Source organism: Barbatula barbatula (assembly GCF_947034865.1).
Source record: "Barbatula barbatula genome assembly, chromosome: 3".
Lineage (NCBI taxonomy): Eukaryota > Metazoa > Chordata > Actinopteri > Cypriniformes > Nemacheilidae > Barbatula > Barbatula barbatula.
Window position 1 is genome coordinate 21,454,618 of NC_136764.1, and position 10,460 is coordinate 21,465,077.

Below are 10,460 nucleotides of genomic sequence, written 5' to 3' on the forward strand. Positions count from 1 at the left end.
GGCCAAGGCATAATAAAAATATACAGGACTTTTGATAACATCTAGAATAACTAAATCCACCAAAGGGGGGTCGAGCTTTCTCATACGTAGCACCTAAACTCTGGAATTGCCTTCCCGACGCTATTCGAGGATCAGACACACTCGCCCAATTTAAATCTAGATTAAAGACACATCTTTTCAGCCAACCATTCACTTAATGCAAATATGCTAAATAAACCACAGGAAGACTGCTGACATTAGGTATTATTTACTAGAATAATGTAACTTGTTATATTAACACCATGCAATGTGTATTTTTGTTTTTTTCTTATTTTCCCCTGTATAGCTGCTTTGGACCAAGGCACATTGTTAAAAGCGCTATATAAATAAAATCGAATTGAATTGACGTAACAGGGATTTTCAGCACATTCTTGCGACCCGGCAATGTTGCATTAGCTTTACAGTAATTACAACATGTTTCATTGTTCATGAAAGTCGGCTGAGACTGTTTTGCGGGCTGTACGTGGTATTCTTTCCCGTGGGCTCATGGGATATAGAATGATCTCAAAATCCATCACAGAGTGCTTCAGAATCTGAGCTTAACCAGTACGCCATACAGGAATTTCTAACCTACTCTTTTATGAATACTTAGGATTCGAACATACTATAGTATATAGTATCGCCCACTGCTTTTTGCCTTATATACAGTATGAAAGTATGCGATTTCACATTCAGCTCTCTCCAGCTTATCACTTGATGTATTGAAGACTGCCGACTCAGTAGCTCTTTAATAAGCTGTTTTGTCCGCCAAGTGACAATTACTGAATGGCAGGTGTGTGCTAACTTAGTCATTTGGCTAAGAAATGAAGGAAAGATCTATTGTTCTCTCTTTAAATCGTCTACTCATTTAAAAGCTGAGATGTCTGAAGCAGCTGATGTCTGGAGTAAAGCAAACTGTCACGGTTTAAGGGAAACGGTTATCAGTGTTTGACATGAAGAGCAGACGGTTTTGACACCACTTCAAATGGTGGCCACTTACAGTAAGTCTCGGAAAGATTCAAATGACAGCGATAGCCTCACCTGAAACCACAGATGTCAGGATTCACTGTATAATGACGTTTTTAAGTGTTCAGAGAGGAGGGAATGCAACCTTTATTCAGATGGATAAGTTGAATTGAAGGCTGTTTGAATGAATTTGTGCTGAACTAAAGAGCTGCGGGATGAGAAATGCTGTGAACGGACTTTCATGTCTTTGTAACCTCTTTCATTTCCATTTCATTTCCACCATGCTTAAAGTGCCGATTGCAATTTACATCCATAAAGCCATGCATTTTATCCCCAATTACAAAGAGGGACGTTGCAGTTGTTAAATGCATAATGCTTCTTTTGTGTTTTTTCTGTAGGGAGTACCTGGGAAAGCAACTACAGTCCACTGAGCAGTCGACTCCAGCTGTGGCTACCCGGAGCTGAACTGGCCCTGTGCTTGTGTGTGTATGATCTAGTGTTTGTCTGTGTGAATGTTAATCTGTTCTATGTAATGAATATTTCAAACAAAAGCCATTCGGCGAGTTGATGTACTGTATCTCTTATTTTTGTTGTGAAATCACGTAATCTAGAGCATTAAGAAATTGTATTTATGTCTTTTAATGTTAAACAATGAGTATGCATTTCAATAAAGAGTCTCGTGCAACAAATAACACGGATTTATAATTACAAAACTTGAAAGATTTAGTCTTGTTGGGGCCTATATACGGTTTCAGCGGCAACAACATAAACAAACGTTGCGTGGCCCAAACTTCCTCAAAGAATCAATAACTGTTCATTTAAATCAATTCAATTGATATACAAATATAAAAATATTAGCATAAATGAATACTAATTAATTAAATCTAACCGTCTAGCCAAATCATCTTTGCATCGACATACAGTATTGCACAAAAGTGCTTAGGCCGACCCGGATTACTGTCCTTTTTCATGGACTTTTCTATTTCCCCATATACGCCTCAGACCTGCACCGCTGACACAGATTTTTGGTCTTATCACCAAGAGCACAGTCTGCAAAGGAACAACGACTAGTGGTACCATCCCAAAAAGGAAAAAAGTCCCTCTCGCGTACCTTCTCTGGATCTGTTCCACATTGGTGGAATGATCTACCAGCTGCTACAAGATCAGCAGAATATGTTCCCATCTTTAAAAAACGCCTGAAAACGCATCTCTTCCGTCAACACGTTACTATTCTTAGCTTTGTATACTGTGCTAGGCTTTAATGGACTAGATTTGATGCACTAATGCATTTTGTTGTTATAATTGCTTCCAATGTTTCTTCATCTGTAAGTCGCATTGGATAAAAGCGTCTGCAAAATGACTAAATGTAAATGTAAGAAATCTGGCCTAGACCATCTAAATTTGAATAATAACAGACCCATCTCTAACTTAACTGAGTGGCAACTACCTACTCCAAGGTTTTTGCGAGGATGTTAATAAATGATGTAAGTGCACATGATTTCTTGGAACCCTGCCAGTTGTTCTTTTGCCCACAGAAACAGCACTTGTTCTGTAATGAATGATATTCTACTATTGATGGATTCTGGGTGTACTACCATCTTAATTTTACTAGACTTAATTTCAGCATTTGTTACTGTCTGTCATCACGTTCTCATTTCTCGTCAATCAGAACTTGGCATCAAGGGCATTGTTCTTTCTTGGTTCAAATCATTTTTCGACAACAGAAAATACTTTATTGCTATTGAAAGCTATAGTTCTGCCACAGTTTCACTCACTCAAGGTGTTCCACGAGGATCTGTTCTCGGTCCATTACTTTTCATTATCTATATACAGCCACTAGGTGACATAATTCGAAAATATGGTCTACATTTTCATCTCTATGCTAATGAAATCTAAATTTATTTAACCACTGACTCAAGGATTGCATCGCTGAAATCAAACACTGACTGGATGTTGCTAAATTTCCTTAAATTAAACTGTAGCAAAACTGAAATAATGCTTATTGGATCCGCTGCATCACATACAAAGGAGGATTTATATTTCAACATTGATGGGGCTCCTCTTAAACCTTGAAACTCTTGTTTGAAATCTAGGTGTCCTTTTTGACACATCTCTTTCACTCAGCTCTCATATTGTGCGCAAGATTGCACATCTTCGCTTTTCTCTTAATCTGGTTGATACAAAAACCCTAGTGCATGCTCTAATGACATCACGGCTAGATTATTGCAATGCTCTGTTTATAGGTCTGCCAGGGAAACATATTAAAGGTTGCAATATGTCTCGACCAGTCGCACTGCTCGCATTACTCCACTTCTACACAGTCTTCACTCGCTACCTGTGTCCTCATGCATTCAGGTTAAGATTCTCCTGTTGACATTTAATGCTCTGATTGGTCTGCTGCCGATGTCCGACATTTTTTTTTTAGCTTGAAAGTGCTCACTGTAAAGCGACGTTGAGCTTGTGGAAAGGCACTATATAAAAATAACTTCTTCATAGTTAATGTGTGACAATCGAGCACTTTAAGTACATTACATAAGTGTACTTTAATAAAGTTTACTTGGCCCACTCTCATCTCGCTTTTCTTTCATCTCATTTGCTGTCAATAAAAGCTACTGTATAAAGGCCAAAAAATATTTTTCACTTACATTATTCAAAATATATTCTCTTGTGTTCTGTTAGAAAGAAAGTCATACAGGTTTGAACTAAGCGGATGAGTCAATGATGACCGAATTTGTGTGAACTGTTCCTTTTTAATGTGTTTTTGTCGGAGCTAGATGGAAAATATAACTACAATAAAGTTATTTAGGAGGTTATAAACAGGAATTGATTTTCTGTGAAGTCTCTCCTATTATAAGATTGGAATGGTAATCCTTTTAAATGAGAAATCTCTGGATCATATTACTCGTCTCAGTTGATATGAAGCATAATAACCTTCAGGTTGTAATTTGATTTCGGTCTTACTACCTTTAACTTGTGAAAAAGCCAAATAAATTACAGATTCTCAGGACTTCATTACATTTTTACATTTCAGATTTGACTCCAAAGCTAAATGTTACGGACCTTTTAGACATCTTTGTTCTTTTGAATAACTAACGTGACCTCATACACGGAAACCGATGTAAGATTCTCTTGTAACGTAATGACACTGAACCTCAGATCATAAAATATTATTTTTTATGGATACCTTAAAACTGACCAGACTTCTCTCTCGATCAGTGATACTAGAAAGAGCTCTTTACATACATTATCATATCAGTAACATACAATACACTTCATTTTAATATCATCACAAAACATTTTAATCCAATGAAAACATTTTTGTTTTGTTTTAAAGCACACTTTTTACAGCTTTGATGGTGAGGCTATAGCGCACAGAATCGTAAACAGAAATCCATTTACCAATTTCACAGTTATTTGTTGCATCCCATCTTTAAATAACCCCTAAAACCTTTTTAGTAGACGACAGGGCAGAGCATCACAGAAGAGCAGATACAGCCATTGGCTAATTTCTCTCTCTCTCTCTCTCTTTGTCCCTAAATGGAAAACCAGCTATTGCCGTAGCGCAATCGGCGCAATAGTCAGTTAGCAAATAGGTGAGTACTCCATGTGCTTTGTGGATGTCCAGATAGAGATAACCTTCAAAGCCCATTACCACTCCACTATCAGACTGATCCAGACTGGATGTTGTTATCAACTCTGCTGTAATGTGTTGAGGGTCATTTCTAACGGGGTAATCTTCGGTTGTATGCTGTGTGCCCAGGTCTGGTAAAACAAGGTTGTTAGTGGCATTATCAGATGTCTAATCAAAAACCTTGTCATTCCCCATTCACATCACATTTCTATGCAGCGTTCCCTTTGTGGTGACGATGAATTGACTGATGGCTGTGATCTTGCGTCTCAGAGCTGGAATGAATATGTATCACATGCCTATTTACTTACAGGACACTTCCCACACTGAGTGGGAGCTTTGACGGCTCAGACGTCTTTATGTTCAAAATGATGATTTTCTATAGGAGCTCTTGGAGCCATGTTGCCTTTGAGACCTTTTTGCTGAGGACTTCACCAGAATGGATGTATTTATACAAGCAGGAATCTCAAAGTAAAGTATTTCTGCATCTGTCAACAGGTGAACTGAAACGAAAATCTGAAATATTTCACACTTTGTTTTATCGTTGTATTTTTTTATAATTTTTATACATTTAAAGACGGTTCACTCGAAATGTTTTATTATATTACGATTTACTCACCCTCAAATCGTTATAAATGTCTTTGTTCTGATGAAGAAAGAAAAACATATTTGGAAGAATGTTTGTAAACAAACCGTTCTTGGACCCCATAGACTAGGAACATGTCTTTGTTAATTTCTTTGTTGAACACAAAAGAAGATATTTTGAAGAATTTAGGAAAGCTAACAGTTCTTTGACTCATTGTTATTGTTCCTATGGTAGTCAAGAACTGTTTGGTCATAAGCATTCTTCCAAATATCTTTATCTGTGTTTATCAGAACAAAGACATTTATACAGATTTGGGTGAGTAAATGATGACAGAATTTGAATTTTTGGGTGAATACAATTTTTCAGCAATATTAATCCTGGCGAGACGTCTAGCTCCCGATCAGCATCGCCCTGGAAACGGGCACAATCAGCGGTCATCAGCACCTGCCCCCCCCGTTACCAAACGGGATAAAAGCACACAGCAGAGAGAGATGGGTGAGCTACGACTCTGTTCGAGATGTGCCTACTGTGCCTTCTTTTGTCTCCCTATGAAGACTTCATTGTCTTCCCTATGAAGTGCACGGATCCTCACCGTGCACTTGGAAAGACACCTCTGGAGTCAACCCAAAAACTTTTCACTTACACGTTATTCTGCAGAAGTTAATAAATCACCCACCGGGTAATTTTGCACTGCTACTGTGTTCGTCTCGTGTCTGCTTTGCCACACTTGTTAATGTTAGTTAATGTCAATACAATTATTATTGTTAGTTTAAGGTGCATTAACTATGTTAACAGTTTCAACTTTTGATTTAAAAATGTATCAGTAAATGTTGAACTATAAATGTATGTTAGTTTGTTAACTTATGCATAATAAATACAACCTTACTGTAAAGTGTTACCATTTAACCTCATATAATGCTTTGTTTCTTTGCATTTCAGAGCTTTGTAGAAGACCGCCGTGCCTAACCAAGCCTGTTCACCTGAGCCATGGCTTTGTAATACACATGGAATAATATCGACTAGACATATTGACCAGGTCCCTCCTCTCTTGTTGACAGAGGTCACAGATTGCTTGTCGCCATGGTTACAATTAAACAGGAGCGACTTGCACAGCATTTGAGTGAGTCCCCGTCATTCTAACTCAAGACGCTCTCAGACAGAAGACAAGATTCATTGTGCCGTTTCGTTGTTATCAAATAATTCATTCCCAGTGTCTTTGAAACTGCATGAGAGTTTACACAAGAATTTAGTTTTAATTTGAATAGAGTCTGTAGATTAATTCTGATAACAAGCTAAATAAATAACAAGTAACATTAGCAAGAAAGTTAAAAGTATGTCAAGCCAGTATTCATTTGGGTTACCAGTAGAAGAACTGTTACTTAAACTTAAATGAGACGTTACACAACCCAGACGCATGTGTCCGACGAAATTGTCCGATGAAATTCTTCCCAAATACTAAGAAAGTTAAAAAAATTACCAAGGGTACATACTGTATATGAATATTGGATTTCTAGCGCTTGGTTACAATCAGGATGCATTTGATACCTTTTCTTCTCCAATGAACCTTTTACTAACAACAGGAGTCCCTTTTCATCTCCTGATTGCTGCGATCAGGGCCAGTTCATGGCATGCAGGTACTGAAACTACCTTCAACTCGACAAAATCAGCCCATCACTCCATTTATCAAGGCACAGAAATCAGACTTCCAGAACGTGTTTCTGAGATATTTTCTCATTAAATGTAGACATTGAGTATAAAGTGCAACAATTAACTAAATAACTTTGTTTTGGGGAGTCTTAACATCCTTTAACCATATATACAATAGTCATCAATAAATAACATGATAAGCTTAAACCAAAATGCCTAAATAACGCCAGCCGTCTCTTAAATATGACTTTAACTCGCTCCTTTCAGCCAGTTTGCTATTTATTACCGGGTGATATTGTAAAAGGCGCAGCCACGGCGCATAAAGCACAACTCTTTCCAGAGCCATAAATTTGTTCTCTTATACTGTACCAGCAGCACTAATGGCTGTTTAAGAGTGCTCAATCTTCTGCTGTGTGCTAGCCTGACATGGGAGGACTTTGATCAACCTTCAGCTGAGCCATCTGCTCATCATTTGGAGAGGCTCTTTTGCTGTGTACAGGTGGGCTGAAATGGAAAGTCTGAAGTTTATGTTCCTTTTTGCCTTGTGAGCATGATGCATTCTGTCCTGTTTTTAGCACAGGATGTTGCTCGCTGCATTCACGGGTAACGAGTGAATGAGACGGAGAACAACAGGCCAGAAATAATCCTAGAGCTACTTTGTCCCAAATGTGCAGTCAAGTATACAGTAGTGAATTACTTCTAAGTGTTAATGTCAACATCCGTGTGTGTGCTTTACGTATACCCAGGTGAAAAAAAAGTATTAAATGTAAAAAATGTACACTTAAATACCAGCAAGTAAATCTATGGTACATTGTTATTTTTGGTGCTCAGTAAAAGTGTAAATGTTTTACACTATAAATAGATACAAGTAAGTTTATACTCTAGTAGGACTTAAGTGCACTTGAATAATCCATTTAAATGCTATTGGTATTTAAAAAAAATCGTGTATTGATATAAAGTGTACTTAAGCAAAAATATTTTATTCGTGTATTTTTTAAAATGTGCTTTCAACGGTGCTTTCAATTTCTTAAAAGTGGTACTTAAAATCAATTTAAGTGTCATTGATAATAATGCATTTATTTTAAGATTACTTGAGTGCTGTAATTCTAAATTTAAATGATTTTTTGAAAAACATATTAGTAATATACTATTTTTAAGTAAATTTCACAAAAGTTTTACTGAAGTACATTTAATTTAAATGTATTCTTAGCACTAACACATAGGCATAGGCTTTATTAGTTTAAATTAAAAGGATTTTAAGAAAAACATATTGATAATATATTATGTATACGTACATTTCTTTAAAGTTGTACTTAAGTAAACTTTATATACTTTATTATTATAACCAACACTTAAATTGATGTTGTGTGTTGTAATTCTAAGTTTAAATTAAAATGATTTTAAGAACAAACGTGTAAGATAAACGTGTTCTGATGAAGCTAAGATACTGTTTTCTTTGTTTGTACATACCCTACCTGTGCTGTATTTTCTATGTGGTAATAGGCTTTTGAAAAAACATATAATACATATGTGAAATACAATCATTTTGAAATGCAGAGAAATTATGTTAAAAGCACCTTTTTGTTCATGGTGTCTCAACAAAACACTATTGAGTAGATGTTAAGTTTATCTTAAGAAGTTTTTAGTATATTAAGGACAAATTTAGTTTGCGGAAATAGAGCACTTTAAGTACATTATACGTAAATATACTTAAATGAAGTGTATTTTAGTGCTTTTTTTTTGATGGGTTAATACATTTTGAATATTATTTCAATATATTACTATTATACTTCAAATATTTATAAATATACTTATGATTAATTTAAGTATACTTACAGTTGTAAGTAAATATTTTTTTTGCTGAGATAGTATGTTAAAACTAGATTTTAGTTCAACTTCATGGTGTCTCAAAATAGCACAGTTGAGTACACTTAGATTATCTACTAAATACTGCTTTTTAGTATATTAAGTACAAACTTAGTGTGAGTAAATAGTGCACTTTTAGTACATTATATGGAAGTGTACTAAGTGAACTTAAAATTTGTGTATTTTGGTGACCTTCTTTTCACCTGGGTACAAGGAATCTTCCAGTGGAAAGATACAAGAAAGGAAACATTTATTCTTGCCTACTTAATCCTTTCTTCATTGAATTTGTTGTAAGGTTGGGAGAGTTTTTTTTCTTTCTCGGAATTAAGACTATGGCATTTCTACACTTTTGCCCTTCCAAGATCTAAGAAAAGTTGGTATGAATATTTATGTTGTGTGAATGTTGTGTTTGAAGGAACAGTTCTCCCAAAAATGAAAATTCTGTCTTCATTTCCTCACCCTCAAGTTGTTTAAAATCTGTGTTTATAAATTGTTTTATAAATGTCTTTGTTCTGATGAACAAAAATAAAGATATTTGGAAGAATGCTTATAACCAAGCAGGTCTTTGCCACCATTGTCTACCATAGGAAAAAGGCAAGTCAAAAGTGCCCCAGAACTGTTCGAGCTGAACTTCCGGTACACATTCACAAACAATGCCTGTAGATTATTTCTGATAGCAATCAAAAGAAACTGAGAAAAGAACCGTTAATCGGCTAAACTTGTCTCTCCAATATTTTGATTTTAGACTGCGATACCAAGATCCACCGCTAGATATCAACGTACCAAACGGTTTGTTTAAATGCGTTAAAACTACAGGACCCTTTCATCAATTTGTTTTTTTAATAAAATGAACAAACAACAACATTCTAAAAATCTTTCATTTCATTTAATCCTTATAAAACAATCTATTAATATCAATTAATATGAACATGAATTAAATTTAAATATGTTAAAATAAATGTTGACTAGACACTAGACATAAACAAACCGGAAGTTAACTGGGGGTCATCCGATGCTGCGTTCTATACACAGATTTGGAACTAAAGAGGAAACGGTGACTGAATCGTTTTTTGGGGAGGGGGGTGAATTGTTCCTTAAAGTTTAACTAAGCATTTGTGGATGTTTATGACTGCACATTAAATTGTGATTCTGCTGTTTGCTTTACGACTACCTCACAGCTACAAACACCTCCAGTAAATGCATCGTTCTTCTTAGAAACAGCATCTTAGTTGTCAGAGAAAGTGTTGATAACCTGTTCTCTGTTCTCGGTATGACGCAGATGCCGGTGTCGTCAAGGTTATGTTTGATTTCCTATTTTGTTCTGTTCAAACGGTCTAGAACGTCTCTGGTTTCTGATGCTGTCACTCTCACATGCAATCTGTGAGGCACCAATAATGCATTTCATGGATCAGAGGTCTGAAGTTTAGCATGAAATCACACACATCCTGAAGCGCAGCGCCGTGAATGTTGCGCCGTGAATACATAGAAAATAAACTTTGGTTGCCGTGACAACTGTTTCTACACAAACTTTCTTATTCAAGGTTGCTGGAGAAAAGAAAGAAACGATCTCTCTCTCTCTCTCTCTCTTTCAAACGCAAGCACACACATGCATTACAAATAAACTATGCAAACAGAATAATTTTGTTTTCTTGTATTGGCTGAAATTTTCAGAGCACCAGGGACTTTTTTCAATGTGTTTAACAGTTGCTTGTGTAAAGTTAACAATATTTAGGTTTTGAAATGGATCTG

The 10,460-nt window shown here is 36.0% G+C and overlaps 1 protein-coding gene across 9 annotated transcripts in view; it reads left to right on the plus strand.

The window, feature by feature from the left end:
- Positions 1 to 1,676, plus strand: part of atp6v1h (ATPase H+ transporting V1 subunit H) — a 37,697-nt gene extending 36,021 nt beyond the window's left edge. For all 9 annotated transcript variants that reach the window (XM_079452994.1, XM_079452999.1, XM_079452996.1 and 6 more), the window contains one exon: positions 1,383 to 1,676. In XM_079452994.1, coding sequence (XP_079309120.1) covers positions 1,383 to 1,449 — 67 coding nt within the window. In that variant the 3' untranslated portion in view covers positions 1,450 to 1,676. The remainder of the gene's footprint in view (positions 1 to 1,382) is intronic.
- Positions 1,677 to 10,460: the final 8,784 nt, after the last annotated feature.